Source organism: Melanerpes formicivorus, unplaced genomic scaffold, assembly GCF_026170545.1.
Source record: "Melanerpes formicivorus ecotype bairdi unplaced genomic scaffold, bMelFor1.0.p_v2 SCAF_2023, whole genome shotgun sequence".
Lineage (NCBI taxonomy): Eukaryota > Metazoa > Chordata > Aves > Piciformes > Picidae > Melanerpes > Melanerpes formicivorus.
In genome coordinates, this window is record NW_027144374.1 from 7,517 (window position 1) to 29,143 (window position 21,627).

Genomic DNA, 21,627 nt, shown 5'->3' on the forward strand with positions numbered 1-21,627 from the left:
GAGGCTGGGGGGGGGCGGTGCCAGGCTGGCACAGCTGGCACGGGGGGGCACCACCCCCACTCCCAGCCTCCCCCAGCCCCATTTGGAAGCCCCCAGCCCCATTTCCAGCCCCCCCCAGCCCCAACTGAGGCTTCAGAGGGGGGGGAGGGGGACCCAAGAGAGCACCCAAGTGGCTCAGGGGCAGCCTGGCACGGTGCCCCCTGAGGTGCCAGGGGGCATCCCCCCCCCCCTCCCACCCCCCTCCCACCCCCATTCCCAGCTCCCCCAGCCCCAAATGAAGCCGAACCCGAGGTGGGGGGGGTTGAGGTTTTTATTGGGGGGGTGTCAGGGAGCAGGCTGGGGGGGGGCAGGGGGGGTGGGTGCCAGTGCCAGGCTGGGCAGAGGCTGGCACTGCAGCTCACTTGTAGAGGATGTCGTAGTGGCCAGGCCTGTAGAGGAGGCAGACCCGGGGCTGGGAGCCCTCAGGGAAGATGTGGGGGTGGGTGGCCCCCCCGGGCCCCCCCCTGTCCATGTACTCCACCAGCACAGGCACCTGCAGGGCCCGGGCCAGGGCGATGACGTGGATGTGGTCGCTCTCCTTGCACATCGGCTCCACCTCCTGCCGGCGCCAGGGGGCGGCAGAGAGGCACCTCAGGGGGGCTGGGGGGGGGCTGGGAGGGGCTGCAGAGGGGGGCTGGGGGGGGCTGGGGGGGTGTAAAAGGGCACTGGGGGGGGGCTGGGGGGCGCTGGAGGGGCGTAAAAGGGCACTGGGAGGGGGGCTGGGGGGCACTGGGAGGGCAGCAAAGGGGGCTGGGGGGGGCTGGGGGGGCAGCAGAGGGGGCTGGGGGGCACTGGGGAGGGCAGCAGGGGGGGGCAGGAGTGGCATAAAGGGGCACTGGGGAGGGGGCTGGGGGGCGCTGGGGGGGTGTAAAAGGGCACTGGGAGGGGGCTGGGGGGGCGCTGGGAGGGCAGCAGAGGGGGCTGGGGGGGCATAAAGGGGCACTGGGAGGGGGGCTGGAGGACACTGGGGAGGGCACCAGAGGGGGCTGGGGAGGTGTAAAAGGGCACTGGGAGGGGGCTGGGGGGCACTGGGAGGGCAGCAGAGGGGGCTGGGGGGGGCTGGAGGGGCATAAAGGGGCACTGGGAGGGGGCTGGGGGGCACTGGAGGTGCAGCAGAGGGGACTGGGGGGCACTGGGGGGGTGTAAAAGGGCACTGGGAGGGCAGCAGGGGGGGCTGGGAGGGGCAGCAGGGGGGGCTGGAGTGGCATAAAGGGGGCACTGGGAGGGCACTGGGAGGGCAGCAGGGGGGGCTGGGGGGGGCTGGGGGGGTGTAAAAGGGGCACTGGGAGGGGGCTGGGGGGCACTGGGAGGGCAGCAGAGGGCACTGGGAGGGCAGCAGAGGGGCACTGGGGGGGCACTGGGAGGGCAGCAGAGGGCACTGGGGGGCACTGGGAGGGCACCTGAGTGGGCTGAGGGGCACTGGGGGTGGCATGAAAGGGCACTGGGAGGGCAGCAGAGGGGACTGGGGGGGTGTAAAAGGGCACTGGGAGGGGGCTGGGGGGCACTGGGAGGGCAGCAGGGGGGGCAGGAGTGGCATAAAGGGGCACTGGGAGGGGGGCTGGGGGGGCGCTGGAGGGGCATTAAAGGGCACTTGGAGGGGGCTGGGGGGGCACTGGGAGGGCAGCAAAGGGGGCTGGGGGGGCTGGAGGGGCATTAAAGGGCACCAGGGGGGGCTAGGGGGCACTGGGAGGGCAGCAAAGGGGGCTGGGGGGCACTGGGGGGGGTGTAAAAGGGCACTGGGAAGGGGCTGGGGGGGCACTGGGAAGGCAGCAGAAGGGGCTGGGGGGGCATTGGGGTGGGTGCAAAAGGGCACTGGGAGGGCACAAGTGGGCATCAAAGGGGACTGGAGGAGCACTGGGGGGCACTGGGAGGGCAGCAGAGGGAGCTGGGGGGCAGCAGAGGGGCACTTGGGAGAGGCATTAAAGGGCACTGGGAGGGCACAAGTGGGCATCAAAGGGAGGTGGAAGGCACTGGGAGGGCAGCAGAGAGGACTACAGTGGCATAAAAGGGCACTGGGAGGGGGCTGGGGGGCACTGGGAGGGCAGCAGAGGGGACTGGGGGGGGGCTGGGGGGGGCGTAAAAGGGGCACTGGGAAGGGGGCTGGGGGGCACTGGGGGGGGCAGCAAAGGGGGCTGGGGGGGGGCTGGAGGGGCATAAAGGGGCACTGGGAGGGGGCTGGGGGGCACTGAGAGGGCAGCAGAGGGGGCTGGGGGGCACTGGGGGGGCGTTAAAAGGGCACTGGGAGGGCACCAGGGGGCACTGGGAGGGCAGCAGAGGGGGCTGGAGTGGCATAAAGGGGGCACTGGGAGGGCACTGGGAGGGCAGCGGGGGGGCTGGGGGGGGCTGGGGGGGTGCAAAAGGGCACTGGGAGGGGGCTGGGGGGGCACTGGGAGGGCACAAGTGGGCATCAAAGGGGGCTGGAGGAGCATTAGGAGGGCAGCAGAGAGGGCTGGGGGGCACTGGGGGGGTACCAGAGGGGGGCTGGGGGGGCATTAAAGGGCACTAGGAGGGCACCAGAGGGGGCAGAGGGGGGCTGGAGGGGCATAAAGGGGCACTGGGAGGGGGCTGGGGGGGCACTGGGAGGGCACCAGGGGGGGCTGGGGGGGCACTGGAGGTGCAGCAGAGGGGACTGGGGGGCACTGGGAGGGCATAAAAGGGCACTGGGGAGGGCACCAGGGGGCACTGGGAGGGCAGCAAAGGGGGCTGGGGGGGGCTGGAGGGGCATAAAGGGGCACTGGGAGGGGGCTGGGGGGCACTGGGAGGGGCAGCAGAGGGGGCTGGGGGGGCTGGAGGGGGCATAAAGGGGCACTGGGAGGGGGCTGAAAGGGCACTGGGGAGGGCACAAGTGGGCATCAAAGGGGACTGGAGGAGCACTGGGGGGCACTGGGAGGGCAGCAGAGGGGACTGGGGGGGCATAAAAGGGCACTGGAAGGGCACTGGGAGGGCACAAGTGGGCACCAGAGGGGCCTGGGGGGCTCTAGGAGGGGACAAGTGGGCATCAAAGGGGGCTGAAAGGCACTGGGAGGGCAGCAGAGGGGCTGGGGGGGCACTGGAGGAGCATAAAAGGGGCACTGGGAGGGGGCTGGGGGGCACTGGGAGGGCAGCAGAGGGGGCTGGGGGGGCACTGGGGGGGGGTGTAAAAGGGCACTGGGGAGGGCACCAGGGGGCACTGGGAGGGCAGCAGGGGGGGCTGGGGGGGCACTGGGAGGGGCATTAAAGGGCACTGGGGAGGGCAGCAGGGGGGGCTGGGGGGCACTGGGAGGGCAGCAGAGGGGGCTGGGGGGGCATAAAAGGGCACTGGAAGGGCACTGGGAGGGCACAAGTGGGGCACCAGAGGGGGCTGGGGGGCTCTAGGAGGGGGACAAGGTGGGGCATCAAAGGGGGCATTAAAGGGCACTGGGAGGGCAGCAGAGGGGGCTGGAGTGGCATAAAGGGGCACTGGGAGGGCACTGGGAGGGCACAAGGGGGGCATCAGAGGGGGACTGGGGGGCACTGGGAGGGCTGCAGAGGGGGCTGGGGGGGGGCTGGTGGGGCATAAAGGGGCACTGGGGAGGGGGCTGGGGGGGCACTGGGAGGGCAGAGAAGTGGGCACCCAGAGGGGGCTGGGGGGCACTGGGAGGGCAGCAGAGGGCACTGGGGGGGCACTGGGGGGCACTGGGTGGGGGTGAGGCTCCCCGGGGGGCACAGGGAGGGGGCAACTGGGGGGGGGGGGGCACCAGGGCTGCTTCCCACACTCCTTGGCTGCCCTCTGGCTGCCTCCCACCCCCCCTAGTGCCCCTTGGGTGCCCCTTGGGTGCCCCTCTGGGTGCCCACTGGGTACCTCCTGGCTACCCCCCATGCCCTGGGGGTGCCCCCCTGGGGTGCCCCTCTGCTGGCACAACCCTTTGCTGCTGCCTCCCATGCCCCCTGGCTGCCCCCTGGCTGCCCCCTGGGCTGCCCCCCTGGCTGCCCCTTGGCTGCCTCCCCCTCCCCATTACCCTCCCTAGGTTGCCTGGGGGTGCCCCTTTGGTGCCCCTTGGGTGCCCTCTGGGTGCCCCTTGGGTGCCCTGGTGGTGCCCTCTGGCTGCCCCACTGCCTGGCACCACCCCTTTGACTCCTTGGGTGCCCTCCCTGGCACTGCCCCTCAGAAGCCCTCCCATGCCCCCCTGGGTGCCCCCTGGGTGCCCCCTTGGCTGCCCCTCGGCTGCCTCCCCCCTCCCCATTACCCTCCCTAGGTTGCCTGGGGGTGCCCCTTTGGTGCCCTTTGGGTGCCCCTTAGCTGCCCTGGGGGTGCCCTCTGGCTGCCCACTGCCTGGCACCACCCTTTGACTCCTTGGGTGCCCTCCTGGCACTGCCCTTAGAAGCCTCCCATGCCCCCTGGGTGCCCCCTGGCTGCCCCTTGGCTGCCTCCCACTCCCCATTGCTACCCTCCATGCCCCCTGGGTGCCCCTTGGGTGCCCTCTGGGTGCCCACTGGGTACCTCCTGGCTACCCCCATGCCCTGGGGGTGCCCACCTGGGTGCCTCCCTGCTGGCACAACCCTTTGCTGCTGCCTCCCATGCCCCCTGGATGCCCCCTGGCTGCCCCTTGGCTGCCTCCCCCTCCCCCGTCGCACCCCCTTTGGTGCCCCTTGGGTGCCCCTTAGCTGCCCTTTGGGTGCCCCTTGGGTGCCCTGGTGGTGCCCTCTGGCTGCCCCACTGCCTGGCACCACCCATTGACTCCTTGGGTGCCCTCCTGGCACTGCCCTCAGAAGCCTCCCATGCCCCCTGGCTGCCCCCTGGCTGCCCCCTCGGCTGCCTCCCCCTCCCCATTACCCTCCGTAGGTTGCCCGGGGGTGCCCCTTTGGTGCCCCTTAGCTACCCTGGGGGTGCCCTGGGGGGTGCCCCTCTGGCTGCCCACTGCCTGGCACCACCCTTTGACTCCTTGGGTGCCCTCCTGGCACTGCCCTCAGAAGCCTCCCATGCCCCCTGGCTGCCCCTTGGCTGCCCCTTGGCTGCCTCCCCTCCCCCCATGGCTGCCCTCCATGCCCCCTGGGTGCCCCTTGGGTGCCCTCTGGGTGCCCACTGGGTACCTCCTGGCTACCCCCATGCCCTGGGGGGTGCCCCCCTGGGTGCCCCCCTGCTGGCACAACCCTTTGCTGCTGCCCTCCATGCCCCCTGGCTGCCCCCTGGCTGCCCCTTGGCTGCCTCCCCCTCCCCCATTACCCCTCCCTAGGTTGCCCGGGGGTGCCCCCTTTGGTGCCCCTTAGCTACCCTGGGGGTGCCCTGGGGGTGCCCCCCTGGGTGCCCACTGCCTGGCACCACCCCTTTGACTCCTTGGGGTGCCCTCCTGGCACTGCCCTCATAAGCCTCCCATGCCCCCTGGCTGCCCCCTGGGTGCCCCTTGGCTGCCCTCTGGCTGCCTCCCTCCCCCCATGGCTGCCCTCCATGCCCCCCTGGGTGCCCTGTGGGTGCCCCATAGATGCCCCCCAGGTGCCCTCTAGCTACCCCCCACGCCCTGTGGGTGCCCCCCTGGGTGCCACCCTGCTGGCACAACCCCTTTGCTGCTGCCTCCCATGCCCCCTGGCTGCCCCCTGGCTGCCCCCTCGGCTGCCTCCCCCTCCCCGTTGTGCCCCTTTGGTACCCCTTGGGTGCCCCCTTAGCTGCCCTTTGGGTGCCCCTTGGGTGGCCTGGGGATGCCCTCTGGCTGCCCACTGCCTGGGCACCACCCTTTGACTCCTTAGGTATCCTCCTGGCACTGCCCTCAGAGGCCTCCCCCTGCCCCCTGGCTGCCCCCTGGGTGCCCCTTGGCTGCCCCTTGACTGCCTCCCCCTCCCTGTCACACCCCTTAGGTGCCCCTGGGTGCCCTCTGGGTGCCCACTGGGTACCTCCTGGCTACCCCCCATGCCCTGGGGGTGCCCACCCTGGGTGCCCCCCTGCTGGCACAACCTTTTGCTGCTGCCTCCCATGCCCCCTGGCTGCCCCCCTGGCTGCCCCTTGGCTGCCTCCCTCCTCCCCATCGCACCCCTTTGGTGCCCCTTGGGTGCCCCTTGGGTGCCCTCTGGGTACCCCTCTGGGTGCCCCTTGGGTGCCCACTGCCTGGCACCCACCCTCTGACTCCTTGGGTGCCCTCCTGGCACTGCCCTCAGAAGCCTCCCATGCCCCCCTGGGTGCCCCCCTGGCTGCCCCCTGGGTGCCCCCTCGGCTGCCTCCCCCTCCCCGTCGCACCCCTTTGGTGCCCCTTGGGGTGCCCCCTTAGCTACCCTGGGGGGTGCCCTGGTGGTGCCCTCTGGCTGCCCACTGCCTGGCACCACCCTCTGACTCCTTGAGTGCCCTCCTGGCACTGCCCTCGGAGCCTCCCCTGCCTCCTGGCTGCCCCCCTGGGGTGCCCCTTGGCTGCCCCCTTGGCTGCCTCCCCCCTCCCCTGTCGCACCCCTTTGGTGCCCCTTGGGTGCCCCTTAGCTACCCTGGGGGTGCCCTGGTGGTGCCCTCTGGCTGCCCACCGCCTGGCACCACCCTCTGACTCCTTAGGTGCCCTCCTGGCACTGCCCTCAGAAGCCTCCCATGCCCCCTGGGTGCCCCCTGGGTGCCCCTTGGCTGCCCCTTGGCTGCCTCCCTCCCCCCCATGGCTGCCCTCCATGCCCCCTGGGAGCCCTGTGGGTGCCCCATAGATGCCCTCCAGGTGCCCTCTGGCCACCCCCATGCCCTGTGGGTGCCCCCCTGGGTGCCCCCCCTGCTGGCACAACCCTTTGCTGCTGCCTCCCATGCCCCCTGGGTGCCCCTTGGCTGCCCCTTGGCTGCCTCCCCCCTCCCCGTCGCACCCCTTTGGTGCCCCTTGGGGTGCCCCTTAGCTGCCCTGGGAGTGCCCTGGGGGGTGCCCTCTGGGTGCCCACTGCCTGGCACCCACCCTCTGACTCCTTGGGTGCCCTCCTGCACTGCCCTCAGAAGCCTCCCATGCCCCCTGGCTGCCCCCTGGGTGCCCCTTGGCTGCCCCTTGGCTGCCTCCCACTCTCCATTGCTACCCTCCCATGCCCCCTGGGTGCCCTGTGGGTGCCCCTTGGGTGCCCTCTGGGTACCCTCTGGGTGCCCCCCCTGGCTGCCCACTGCCTGGCACCACCCTTTGACTCCTTGGGTGCCCCCCCTGGCACTGCCCTCAGAAGCCTCCCATGCCCCCCTGGCTGCCCCCTGGCTGCCCCTTGACTGCCTCCCCCCTCCCTGTCACACCCCTTTGGTGCCCCTTGGGTGCCCTCTGGGTGCCCACTGGGTACCTCCTGGCTACCCTCATGCCCTGGGGGTGCCCCCCTGGGTGCCCCCCCTGCTGGCACAACCCTTTGCTGCTGCCTCCCATGCCCCCTGGCTGCCCCTTGGCTGCCTCCCCCCTCCCCATTACCCTCCCTAGGCTGCCTGGGGGTGCCCCTTTGGTGCCCCTTAGCTACCCTGGGGGTGCCCTGGTGGTGCCCTCTGGCTGCCCCACTGCCTGGCACCACCCTCTGACCTCCTTGGGTGCCCTCCTGGCACTGCCCTCAGAGCCTCCCATGCCCCCTGGCTGCCCCCTGGGTGCCCCTTGGCTGCCCCTCGGCTGCCTCCCCCTCCCCGTCGCACCCCTTTGGTGCCCCTTGGGTCCCCCTTGGGTGCCCTCTGGGTACCCTCTGGGTGCCCCCCCTGGGTGCCCACTGCCTGGCACCACCCTCTGACTCCTTGGGTACCCTCCTGGCACTGCCCTCAGAAGCCTCCCATGCCCCCTGGCTGCCCCTTGGCTGCCTCCCCCTCCCCATTACCCTCCCTGGGTTGCCCGGGGGTGCCCCTTTGGTGCCCCTTAGCTGCCCTCTGGGTACCCTCTGGGTGCCCCCCCCTGGCTGCCCACTGCCTGGCACCACCCTTTGACTCCTTGGGTGCCCTCCTGGCACTGCCCTCAGAAGCCTCCCCTGCCCCTTGGGTGCCCCTTGGCTGCCCCTTGGCCGCCTCCCCCCTCCCCATCGCACTCCTTAGGTGCCCCTTAGGTGCCCTCTGGGTACCCTCTGGGTACCTCCTGGCTACCCTCATGCCCTGGGGGTGCCCACCTGGGTGCCCCCCTGCTGGCACAACCCTTTGCTGCTGCCTCCCATGCCCCCTGGCTGCCCCCTGGCTGCCCCTTGGCTGCCTCCTCCTCCCCATCGCACCCCTTTGGTGCCCCTTGGGTACCCCTTAGCTGCCCTCTGGGTGCCCCTTGGGTGCCCACTGCCTGGCACCACCCTTTGACTCCTTGGGTGCCCTCCTGGCACTGCCCTCAGAAGCCTCCCATGCCCCCTGGCTGCCCCCTGGGTGCCCCCCTGGCTGCCCCTCGGCTGCTTCCCCCCTCCCCATTACCCTCCCTGGGTTGCCCGGGGGTGCCCCTTAGGTGCCCCTTTGGTGCCCCTGGGGGTGCCCAGGGGGGTGCCCACCTGCTGGCAGAACTCCTTGACGCTCCTGGTGCCCTCCAGGAAGCTCTGGAAGAAGCGGTGGTGGCGCTGGAGGCAGCCAGAGGTCAGCAGGCGCAGGTAGACCACCAGGTAGTCGGAGGTGCCCGGCTCGTTGAAGGCTGCCAGCAGCTCGGGCAGTGCCAGCCCCTGCTCCCACCCCGCTCCAGCAGCTCCATCAGCTGCCACAGATGGGCACAGGCTGGCACCCAGGGCACACAGAGTGGCACAGGGGGCACAGAGTGGCAGCCAGAGCCCACAGAGTGGCACAGAGGACACAGAGATGGGCAGAGGGGGCACAGAGATGAGCACAGAGTGGCACAGGGGGCACAGAGACGGGCACAGGGGGCACACAGACTGGCACAGGGGCCACAGAGATGGGCACAGAGTGGCACAGGGGCACAGAGACTGGCACAGGGGGGCACACAGACTGGCACAGGGGGCACAGAGATGAGCACAGAGTGGCACTGGGGGGCACAGAGACTGGCACAGGGGGGCACAGAGACGGGCACAGGGGGCACAGGGGGCACAGAGATGGGCACAGAGTGGCACAGGGGGCACAGAGACTGGCACAGGGGGCACAGAGATGGGCACAGAGTGGCACAGGGGGCACAGAGACGGGCACAGGTGGGCACAGGCTGGCACAGGGGGCACAGAGACTGGCACAGGTGGGCACATAGATGGGCACAGGCTGGCACCCAGAGCACACAGAAGGGCACAGAGTGGCACAGAAAGCACACAGACTGGCACAGGGGGGCACAGTAATGGGCACAGAGTGGCACAGAGGAACACACTAGATAGGCATAGACTGGCACAAAGGGCACAGAGAAGCACACAGATGGGCACAGGCTGGCACAGGGGGCACACTGGATAGGCACAGACTGGCACAAAAAGCACACTAGATGGGCACAGAGTGGCACAGAGGACACAGAGGAGCACAGCAATGGGCACAGCCCCTGCTCCACCCCGCTCCAGCAGCTCCAGCAGCTGGCACAGGGGGGCACGCAGATGGGCACAGGCTGGCACCCAGGGCACACAGAGTGGCACAGAGGGCACAGAGATGGGCAGAGGGGGCATAGAGGTGGGCACAGGCTGGCACCCAGGGCACACAGAGTGGCACAGAGGGCACAGAGATGGGCAGAGGGGGCACAGAGATGGGCACAGGCTGGCACCCAGGGCACACAGAGTGGCACAGGGGGCACAGAGATGGGCACAGACTAGCATAGGGGGCACAGAGCAGCACACAGATGGGCACAGGCTGGCACAGGGGGCACACAGACTGGCACGGGGGCACAGAGATGGGCACAGGGGGCACAGAGATGGGCACAGAGTGGCACAGGGGGCACAGAGACTGGCACAGGGGGCACAGAGATGGGCACAGAGTGGCACAGGGGGCACAGAGACTGGCACAGGTGGGCACAGGCTGGCACAGGGGGCACAGAGATGGGCACAGAGTGGCACAGGGGGCACAGAGACTGGCACAGGGGGGCACAGAGATGGGCACAGAGTGGCACAGGGGGCACAGAGACTGGCACAGGTGGGCACAGGCTGGCACGGGGGCACAGAGACTGGCACAGGGGGCACAGAGAGACGGGCACAGAGTGGCACAGGGGGCCACAGAGACTGGCACAGGGGGCACAGAGACTGGCACAGGGGGCACAGAGATGGGCACAGAGTGGCACAGGGGGGCACAGAGATGGGCACAGGGGGCACAGGAGGCACACTAGATAGGCATAGACTGGCACAAGGGGCACAGAGGAGCACACAGAAGGGCACAGACTGGCACAGGAAGCACACTAGATAGGCACAGAGTGGCACAGGGGGCACAGAGGAGCACACAGCTGGGCACAGGCTGGCACAGGAAGCAACACTAGATAGGCACAGGCTGGCACAAGGGGCACAGAAGATGGCACAGGCTGGCACAGAGTGGCACAGGGGGCACACAGCTGGGCACAGGGGGGGGCAGAGGGAGGGCTGAGGGAGGGCTGGCCGTACCAGGCCATACCAGGCTGTACCAGGCCATACCAGGCCGTACCAGGCTGTACCAGGCTGTGCCAGGCCGTACCAGGCCTGTACCAGGCTGTGCCAGGCTGTACCAGGCTGTGCCAGTCCGTACCAGGCCTGTGCCAGGCTGTACCAGTCCATACCAGGCTGTACCAGGCCGTACCAGGCCATGCCAGGCGGTGCCAGGCGGTGCCAGGCGGTGCCAGGCCCTGCTCACCGTGTTGTGGAAGTCCTCGATGGTGAACTCGGTGAAGCCCTGAGCCACCAACTCCTCCTTGCTGCGGGCTGAGACCTCCTTGAACCTGGGGGGAGACCACCAGGGGGGTCCCCAGGCCGGCCGGGGGGGGGCGCCAGCACGCTGGGGGAGGGGGCACAGAGGGGTCTGGGGGGGGCAACAGGGGGGTTTGGGGGGCACAGAGGGGTCTGGGGGGGCACAGAGGGGTCTGGGGGGGCAGAGAGGGAGACCCAAGGGGTCTCAGGGGGTCCCTAATAGGATGGGGAGGGGTCCTGAGGGGTCTGGGGGGGGCACAGAGGGAGACCCAAGGGGTCTCAGGGGGTCCCTAAGGGGCTGGGAAGGGGTCCCAGGGGGGTCTGGGAGTGCACAGGAGGGGCAGAGAGGGACCCAAGGGGTCTCAGGGGGTCCCTAAGGGGCTGGGGAGGGGTCCCAGGGGGGTCTGGGGGGCACAGAGGAGGGGCAGAGAGGGACCCAAGGGGTCTCAGGGGGTCCCTGAGGGGCTGGGGAGGGGTCCCTGAGGGGTCTGGGGGGGCACAGAGGGGTCTGGGGGGTCCCTGAGAGAGACCCAAGGGGTCTCAGGGGGTCCTTAAGGGGCTGGGGAGGGGGCCCAGAAGGGTTGGGGGGGGCACAGAGGGGGCTGGGGTGGGGGGTGGGATTTGGGGGGGGTCCTGAGGGGGATGGGTGAGATTTGGGGGGGGCTCAGGGGGCGCTGAGGGGGTGGTGGGTGGGATTTGGGGGGGGCTTGGGGGGTGTGGGTGAGATTTGGGGGGGCTCAAGGGGTGCTGAGGGGGTGGTGGGTGGGATTTGGGGGGGTCCTGAGGGGGTGTGGGTGAGATTTGGGGGGGCTCAGGGGGGCGCTGAGGGGGTGGTGGGTGGGATTTGGGGGGGGTCCTGAGGGGGATGGGTGGGATGTGGGGGGGGCTCAGGGGGGCGCTGAGGGGGGTGTTTGGGTGGGATTTGGGGGGGGGCTCTAGGGGGGTTTCCTGGGAGGTTGGTTTGGATTTGAGGGGCTCAAGGGGGTGCTGGGGGGGGTGGGTGGAATTTGGGGGGGGGGTCCTGGGGGGTGGGTGGGATTTGGGGGGGCTCAGGGGGGCTGAGGTGGTTTGGATTTGGGGGGGCTCAGGGGGCGCTGAGGGGGTGGTGGGTGGGATTTGGGGGGGTCCTGAGGGGGATGGGTGGGATGTGGGGGGGCTCAGGGGGGCACTGAGGGGGTGGGGGGGTGTGATTTGGGGGGGGGCTCAGGGGGGGTTCCTGGGGGGTTGGTTTTGGATTTTGAGGGGCTCAGGGGGGGTGCTCGGGGGGGGTGGGTGGAATTTGGGGGGGGGTCCTGGGGGGGGGGGTGGGGATTTGGGGGGGTGCTGGAGGGGGGCTCGGGGGGGGTCACCGCTGCAGCTCCTGGGTGTCCTCCAGCAGTGCCTCCAGGTGAGCGAAGCCAAAGGCTCTGTAGAAGCAGTTCCCGTTCCCGGCCCGAGTCTTGCGGATGTGAGAGTACTTCTGCAGCAGGGCCTGCGGGCACCAGGGGGGCGCCACTGACCACCAGGGGGCACTACTGACCACCACTGGCCACCACGGACCACTACTCACCACCACTGACCACCAGCAACCACCACAGACCACCACTGACCACCACTGACCACCAGCAACCACCACAGACCACCACTGACCACCACTGACCACCAGCAACCACCACTGGCCACCAGCAGCCACTACTGACCACACTGACCACCAGCAACCACCACAGACCACCACTGACCACCACTGGCCACCAGCAGCCACTACTGACCACCACTGACCACCAGCAACCACCACAGACCACTACTGACCACCACTGACCACCAGCAGCCACCACTGACCACTACTGACCACCACTGACCACCAGCAGCCACCACAGACCACTACTGACCACCAGCAGCCACCACTGGCCACCAGCGACCACCACAGACCACCACTGACCCCCAATGGCCACAGCGGCCATCACAGACCACTACTGACCACCAGCGGCCACCACTGACCACCACTGGGCAACCCACTGGCCACCAGGGACCACCACCCAACCACCACTGACCACCAGTGGCCATCACTGGCCACCACTGACCACCAACAGCCACCACAGACCGCCACTGGCCACCATGGACCACTACTGACCACATGGCCACCACAGACCGCCACTGGCCACCATGGACCACTACTGACCGCCACTGGCCACCACTGGCCACCACTGGCAACCACTGACCACCACTGGCCACCAGTGGCCATCACTGGCCACCAGCAGCCACTACTGACCACCACTGACCACCAGCAGCCACCACTGACCACCAGCAGCCACTACTGACCACCACTGGCCACCACTGACCGCCACTGGCCACCATGGACCACTACTGACCACCACTGACCACCACTGGCCACCACAGACCGCCACTGGCCACCATGGACCACTACTGACCACCACTGACCACCAGCAACCACCACTGACCACTACTGACCACCACTGACCACCAGCAACCACCACTGACCACTACTGACCACCAGCAGCCACCACTGGCCACCAGCGACCACCACAGACCACCACTGACCCCCAATGGCCACCAGCGGCCATCACAGACCACTACTGACCACCAGCAGCCACCACTGACCACCACTGGCAACCACTGGCCACCAGGGACCACCAGCGACCACCACTGACCACCAGTGGCCATCACTGGCCACCACTGACCACCAACAGCCACCACAGACCACCACTGGCCACCATGGACCACTACTGACCACCACTGATCCCCAATGGCCCACCACAGACCACCAGTGGCCACCACAGACCACCACTGGCCACCACTGACCACCACTGACTGCCACTGACCACCACTGACTGCCACTGGCCACCATGGACCACTACTGACCACCAGTGATCACCACAGCCACCACAGACCACCACTGGCCACCATGGGACCACTACTGACCACCACTGACCACCACTGGCCACCACAGACCAGCCACTGGCCACCATGGACCACTACTGACCACCAGTGATCACCACAGCCACCACAGACCACCACTGGCCACCATGGACCACTACTGACCACCACTGACCACCACTGGCCACCACAGACCGCCACTGGCCACCATGGACCACTACTGACCACCACTGATCCCCAATGGCCACCACAGACCACCAGTGGCCACCACAGACCACCACTGGCCACCACTGACCACCACTGACTGCCACTGACCACCACTGACTGCCACTGGCCACCATGGACCACTACTGACCACCAGTGATCACCACAGACCACCACTGGCCACCACAGACCACCAGCAAACCACTACTACGGACCAATAAGGACCAGCACAGGTCAATAAGAGCCAATATGGACCCATAAGGACCAGTACGGGCCAGCACGGATCAATACGGACCAGTACGGACCAATAAGGACCAGTATGGGCCAGTATGGATCAATAAGGACCAGTACAGACCAGCACAGGATCAATAAGGACCAGTATGGGCCAGTACGGATCAATAAGGACCAGTATAGGCCAGCACAGATCAATAAGGACCAGTACGGACCAGCACGGATCAATAAGGACCAGTATGGGCCAGTACGGATCAATAAGGACCAGTATAGGCCAGCACAGATCAATAAGGACCAGTACGGACCAGCACGGATCAATAAGGACCAGTATGGGCCAGTACGGATCAATAAGGACCAGTACGGACCAGCACGGACCAGCACGGATCAATAAGGACCAGTACAGACCAGCACAGATCAATAAGGACCAATAAGGACCAGCACGGATCAATAAGGACCAGTATGGGCCAGTACGGATCAATAAGGACCAGTACGGACCAGCACGGACCAGCACGGATCAACGGACCAGCATGGATCAATAAGGACTAATAAGGACCAGTACGGATCAATAAGGACCAGTACGGACCAATAAGGACCAGCACCGATCAATGAGAACCAGGACGGGCCAATGAGGACCAGGACGGATCAATAACAATCAGTAAGGATCAATAAAGACCAGGACAGACCACTAAGGACCAACACGGGCCAATAAGGACCAGGATGGATCAATAAAGACCAATAGTGATCAATAAGGACCAGGATAGGCCAATAAAGACCAATACAGATCTATAAGGACCAGCACAGGCCAATAAAGACCAATATGGATCAATAACGAGCAGCATGGATCAATAAGGACCAGCACGGGCCAATCACAACCAGGATGAATCAATAAGGACCAGCACGGGCCAATCACGACCAGGATGGATCTATAAAGACCAGGACGGGCCAATAAAGACCAGGACGGATCAATAACGACCAGCATGGATCAATAACGACCAGCACGGATCAATAAAGACCAGCATGGATCAATAATGGCCAGCACGAATCAATAAGGACCAATAAGGATCAGTATGGACTAGTACAGACCAATAAGGACCACTACGGATCAATAAGGACCAGTAAGGACCAGTACAGACCAGCACGGATCAATAAGGACTAGCATCGGCCAATAAGGGCCAGCATGGATCAATAATGACCAGCACAGATCAATAAAGACCAGCATGCATCAATAACGACCAGCACAGGCCAGCACGGATCAATAAGGACCAGTACGGATCGATAAGGACCAATAAGGACCAGCACGGACCAACACGGATCAATAAGGACCAGCACGGATCAATAAGGACCAGTACCAATCAATAAGGACCAGTAAGGACCAGTATGGACCAACAGGGATCAATAAGGGCCAGCACGGATCAATAAGGGCCAGCATGGATCAATAAGGACCAATATGGACCAGCACGGACCAGTATGGATCAATAACGACCAGGACGGGCCAATAGGGACCAGTAGGGATCAATAAGCACCAGTACAGGCCAATAAACGCCATTATGGATCAATAAGGCCCAGTATGGATCAATAAGGCCCAGTATGGATCGATAAAAACCAGTACAGGCCAATAACAACCAATACAGATCAATAAAGACCAGTACAGGCCAATAAAAACCAATACAGATCAATAAAGACCAGTATGGGCCAATAAAGACCAATACAGACCACTAAAAATCAATACAGGCCAATAAAAACCAATACAGATCAATTACAACCAATACGGACCCATAAGGACCTGCATGGATCAATAAGGACCAGCAGGGACCTGCAATGCTCAGCAGCGCCCCCTGGTGCCCCGGCAGCGCCCACCTGTATCTTCTGCTGGTAGATGAGGTCGTCCTGGGCGTACTCCTGGTACAGCACTGCCAGGTCCAGGCGCTCCGACACCAGCGGCGTCTGCCCTGCGATCTGTGCCCTGCCCTCAGCCGCCAGACACGGGCACCCCCCCGCGCCCATGGGCAGCACCCTGCACCCACGGGCACCCCCCGTGCCCACGGGCACCCTCCAGTGCCCACGGGCAGCACCCGCACCCACGGGCACCCCCCAGCACCCATGGGCACCCCCCCAGCACCCACGGGCAGCACCCGCACCCACCGGCACCCCCCAGCACCCACGGGCAACCCCCGCACCCACGGGCACCCCCCAGCGCCCACGGGCAGCACCCGCACCCATGGGCATCCTCCCAGCACCCATGGGCACCCCCAGTGCCCACAGGCACCCCCCAGCACCCACTGCACACCCCCAGGACCCAGTGCCCTACTGGGGACTCCTTTCCAGCTGCCAGTACCCAACTGGGACCCGCCCCGAGCTCCCAGCACCCAACTGGGAGAGGCCTGGGGACCCCCTCCTGGCTCTTAGGACCCAGCTGGGGACCCCCTCCCAGCTCCCAGCACCCAACTGGGAGAGGCCTGGGGACCCCCTCCTGGCTCTTAGGACCCAGCTGGGGAACCCCTCCCAGCTCCCAGCACCCATCTGGGACCCCCCCCAGCTACCAACCCCTAACTGGGGACCCCCCCCCAGCTCCCAGCTCCCATCTGGGACCCCCCCCCCCAGCTGCCAGCACCCATCCTGGGACACCCCCCCAGCTGCCAGCACCCATCTGGGACCCCCCCCCCAGCTGCCAGCACCCAACCTGGGACCCCCTCCAGCACCCAACTGGGACCCCCCCCAGCTCCCAGCACCCAACTGGGAGCCACTGGGAGAGGCCTGGGGACCCCCTCCTAGCTCTTTAGGACCCACCTGGGGACCCCCCCAGCTCCCAGCACCCACCTGGGACCCCGCCCCCCAGCTCCCAGCTCCCATCTGGGACCCCCCCCCCAGCTGCCAGCACCCAACTGGGACCCCCCCCCCACCTCCCAGCCCCCAACTGGGAGCCACTGGGAGAGGCCTGGGGGTCCCCTCCTGGCTCTTAGGACTCACCTGGGACCCCCCCCAGCTCCCAGCACCCAACTGGGACCCCACCCCCCAGCTCCCAGCTCCCATCTGGGACCCCCCCCCAGCTGCCAGCGCCCAACTGGGACCCCCCCCCCAGCTCCCAGCGCCCACCTGGGACCCCCCCCCCCAGCTCCCAGCTCCCAACTGGGACCCCCCCCAGCTCCCAGCACCCACCTGGGACCACCCCCAAGCTCCCAACCAGGGACACCCCCCAGCTCCCAGCACCCACCTGGGACCCCCCCCCAAGCTCCCAGCCCCCAACTGGGAGCCACTGGGAGAGACCTGGGGACCCCCTCCTGGCTCTTAGGACCCACCTGGGGACCCCCCCCCAGCTCCCACAACCCAACTGGGACCCCCCCCCAGCTCCCAACTGGTACCCCCCCCAGCTCCCAGCTGGGATCCCCCCCCCCAGCTGCCAGCACCCAACTGGGACCCCCCCCCAGCTCCCAGCCCCCAAATGGGAGCCACTGGGAGAGGCCTGGGGACCCCTCCTGGCTCTTAGGACTCACCTGGGACCCCCCCCAGCTCCCAGCACCCACCTGTGACCCCCCCCCAACTGGGACCCCCCCCCAGCTCCCAGCCCCCAACTGGGAGCCACTGGGAGAGGCCTGGGGGTCCCCTCCTGGCTCTTAGGACTCACCTGGGACCCCCCCCCAGCTCCCAGCACCCAACTGGGACCCCCCCACAGCTCCCAGCACCCACCTGGGACCCCCCCCCAGCTCCCAGCCCCCAACTGGGAGCCACTGGGAGAGGCCTGGGGACCCCCTCCTGGCTCTTAGGACTCACCTGGGACCCCCCCCAGCTCCCAGCACCCACCTGGGGACCCCCCCAGCTGCCAGCCCCTCACCTCCTGCTGGATCCTGTCCTGCTGGGCCATGATGGCCTCGTCGTAGGCCAAGCAGTTCACCCCTGGGGGGCGCACTGGGGTCACTGGGAGGGGCTGGATGGTACTGGGGGGACGGGGGGGGCTACGGGGTGGGGGGGGGTCTGGGGATACTGAGAGCAGCTCTGGGCAGCACTGGGAGGCTGTGGAAGGACTCTGGGGGTGCCTGGGGGGGGCTCTGGATGGTACTGGGCAGCACTGGGAGGCTGTGGAAGGACTCTGGGGGGGCTCAGGAGGGCACTGGAAGGGCTCTGCATGGTACTGGGCAGCACTGGGGAGCCTGGGGGGGCACTGGGGGGGGCTCAGAGGGGCACTGGGGCGTACTGGGAGGGGCTCTGGATGGTGCTGGGCAGCACTGGGAGGCTGTGGAAGGACTCTGGGGGTGCCTGGGGGGGCTCTGGAGGGGCTCAGAGGGGCTCTGGGGGTTACTGGGAGGGGCTCTGGATGGTACTGGTCAGCACTGGGAGGCTGTGGAAGGACTCTGGGGGTGCCTGGGGGGGCTCTGGACGGCACTGGGCAGTACTGGGGGGCGCACTGGGGGGTACTGAGAGGGGCTCTGGATGGCACTGGGGAGCCTGGTGGGGCTCAGAGGGGCACTGGGGGGTACTGGGAAGGGCTCTGGATGGTACTGGGCAGTACTGGGAGGCTGTGGAAGGACTCTGGGGGGGGCTCGGGAGGGCCCTGGACGGCACTGGGCAGTACTGAGGGGGCTCAGAAGGGCACTGGAAGGGCTCTGGATGGTACTGGGCAGCACTGGGGGGCCTGGATGGGGCACTGGGGGGGCTTAGAGGGGCACTGGGGGACTCTGAGGGTGCTCAGAGGGGCACTGGGAGGGGCTCTGGATGGTACTGGGAGGCTGTGGAAGGACTCTGGGGGTGCCTGGGGGGGGTCTGGCCGGTACTGGGAGACTGAGGAAGGAATCTGGGGGGGCTCTGGGGGGCTCAGATGGGCACTGGATGGCACTGGGAGGCTGTGGAAGGACTCAGGGGGGCTCGGGGGGGTCTGGGAAGTACTAGGAGATACTGGGGGGGAGCTGGGGGGGTCTGGGACAGCTCTGGAGAGGCTCAGGGGGGCACTGGGGGGCTCTGGAGGGGCTCTGGATGGCACTGGGCAGTACTGGGAGACTGTGAAAGGACTCTGGGGGGGCTCAGGAGGGCTCTGGACAGCACTGGGCAGTACTGGGGGGGCTCAGAAGGGCACTGGAAGGGCTCTGGATGGTACTGGGCAGCACTGGGGGGCTCGGGGGTGCACTTGGGGGGCTCAGAGGGGCTCTGGGGTCACTGGGGGGCGGCTCTGGATGGCACTGGGCAGCACTGGGAGGCTGTGGAAGGGCTCTGGGAGGCACTAGAGGGGCTCGGGGGGGCGCTGGGGTGCTCTGGATGGTACTGGGCAGTACTGGGGGGCCTGGGGGGGTCACTGGGGGGTACTGGGCAGCACTGGGAGGCTGTGGAAGGACTCTGGGGGAGGTCGGGGGGGGCACTGGGGGGCTCTGGATGGCACTGGGCAGCACTGGGAGGCTGTGGAAGGACTCTGGGGGTGCCTGGGGGGGCCCTGGGCAGTACTGGGAGACTGAAAAGGACTCTGGGGGTGCACTGGGGGGGGGCTCTGGAGGGGCTCACAGGGGCACTGGGGGTACTGGGAGGGGCTCTGGATGGTACTGGTCAGCACTGGGAGGCTGTGGAAGGACTCTGGGAGGCACTGGAGGGGCTCGGGGGGGCGCTGGGGAGTACTGGAAGGGGCTCTGGAAAGACTCTGGGGGTGCCTGGGGGGCTGAGGAGGGGCTCAGAAGGGCACTGGGGGTACTGGGAAGGGCTCTGGATGGTACTGGGCAGCACTGAGCGGCCTGGGGGTGCTCAGAGGGGCTCAGGGGGGGTACTGGGAGGGGCTCTGGATGGTACTGGGCAGCACTGGGGGGCCAGGATTGGGCACTGGGGGGCTCAGAGGAGCACTGGGGGGTACTGGGAAGGGCTCTGGATGGCACTGGGCAGCGCTGGGAGGCTGTGGAAGGACTCTGGGGGTGCCGGGGGGGGGCACTGGAGTGGCACTCGGGGGCTCTGGACGGCACTGGGCAGCACTGGGGGGCACACTAGGGGTTACTGAGAGGGGCTCTGGATGGTACTGGGGGCACTGGGGGGGCTCAGAGGGGCACTGGGGGGGTACTGGGAGGGGCTCTGGATGGTACTGGGAGGCTGTGGAAAGACTCTGGGGGGGCTCTGGGGACTACTGAGAGATGCTGGGGGGTACTGAGAAGGACTCTGGGGGGCCCTGGGGGTTACTGGGAGGGGCACTGGATGGTACTGGGCAGCACTGGGAGGCTGTGGAAGGGCTCTGGGGGGGGGCTCAGGAGGGCTCTGGACAGCACTGGGCAGTACTGGGGGGGCTCAGAAGGGCACTGGAAGGGCTCTGGATGGTACTGGGCAGCACTGGGAGGCTGTGGAAGGGCTCTGGGGGGGGGGCTCAGGAGGGCTCTGGACAGCACTGGGCAGTACTGGGGGGGCTCAGAAGGGCACTGGAAGGGCTCTGGATGGTACTGGGCAGCACTGGGAGGCTGTGGAAGGACTCTGGGGGTACCTGGGGGGGCTCTGGATGGCACTGGGCAGCACTGGGAGGCTGTGGAAGAGCTCTAGGGGGGCTCGGGGGGGCACTGGGGGGCTATTGGTAGGTACTGGGGAGGGTCCGAGTGGTACTGGGGGCCGGGGGGAGAGAGGTTGTGGAGGCCCTGGGGGGGTTGTGGGGGGCCGAGGGTTCCTAGGGGAGTTGGGAAGGCCCTAGGGGAGCCGGGGGGGGGGGTCCTGGGCCCCCACCGGGAGGGTCCCGGCCCAGGGCTCCCGCGGGCGGCTGCAGGCCCCTGGGTTTGGGCCGGGGGTCGCGGGGGAAGAGGGTGGAGGGGGGGCCCGCGGGGTACCATCTGCGTCCGCGCTGAGCGGCTCCGGCTTCTGCTGAGGCTCCTCCGCCGCCATCGTCCGCCGCAGCCCCGCCCCGCGCAGCGCTTCCGGGTCAGCTCCCGCCCCGCCGGAAGCGCTTCCGGCGCCCCGGGCACAGCCTCCCTCCCCGCCGCCCGGCCCCGCCCCTCGCCACCGCGCGGGGAGGCCCCGCCCCCAGCAGCGCGCCTCGGCCAATGACAGTGCGCGGGGGGCGGGGCCCGAGGGAGCGGGCTGGGGCTGGAGGGAGGGTTTGGAGCAGGGGGGTCGGGTCTGATACTACGGAGCCTGAGGCCCAGCCGTGGGCCATGGGGCCTGGGCCTGGTAGTTATGGGGCTAGAGGCTTGAGCCTGGTAGTGGGGCGCAAGGTGAGAGGCTCCGAGAGTCCCACGGGCCCGGTGGCCACGGCCGCAGTGCGCGCGGTGCCCCCCGCCGCCATCTCGGCGGCACACCCGGGGAGGCCGCCGTGCCCCCCAGCATCGGAGCGACTCCCGGTGCCGGCCCTTTTCCTACGCCCAACCCCCGCCATATCCCTGCGAGCCGCCGGCTCTTCCCCCGCCGCCGGTTAGTGGGCGGGCAGGTTAGTGGGCGGGCAGGGCGCCGGCAAAGCGCGCCGCCATTTTGGGGTGGCCGGAAGGGCGACGCGCATGCTCCGACAACATGGCGGCGCCCAGCTGAAGCCGTGCGGGGCGCCGCCATCTTGGGAGAGGGCAACGCCGGCTGGAGGCGGCGGCGGGCGCAGCGCGCAGGCACCGCGGCTGCGCCCGGCTGAAGCCGCTGTGGGCGCCGCCATGATGGCTCAGGAGGGGAGGTCTCATGGGGCTTCAG

At 67.9% G+C, this 21,627-nt stretch overlaps 1 protein-coding gene across 1 annotated transcript; it reads right to left on the bottom strand.

Annotated features, from left to right (window-relative positions):
• Positions 1–294: 294 nt before the first annotated feature.
• OTUB1 (OTU deubiquitinase, ubiquitin aldehyde binding 1) lies at positions 295–20,890 on the bottom strand. The gene is made up of 7 exons (XM_068171139.1): positions 20,784–20,890; positions 17,843–17,904; positions 15,871–15,969; positions 12,054–12,175; positions 10,648–10,736; positions 8,416–8,612; positions 295–598 (listed from the first exon to the last, which is right to left on the bottom strand). The coding sequence occupies exons 1-7, from the start codon at positions 20,836–20,838 to the stop codon at positions 398–400; spliced, it is 825 nt and encodes a 274-aa protein (XP_068027240.1). The 5' UTR covers positions 20,839–20,890; the 3' UTR covers positions 295–397.
• Positions 20,891–21,627: the final 737 nt, after the last annotated feature.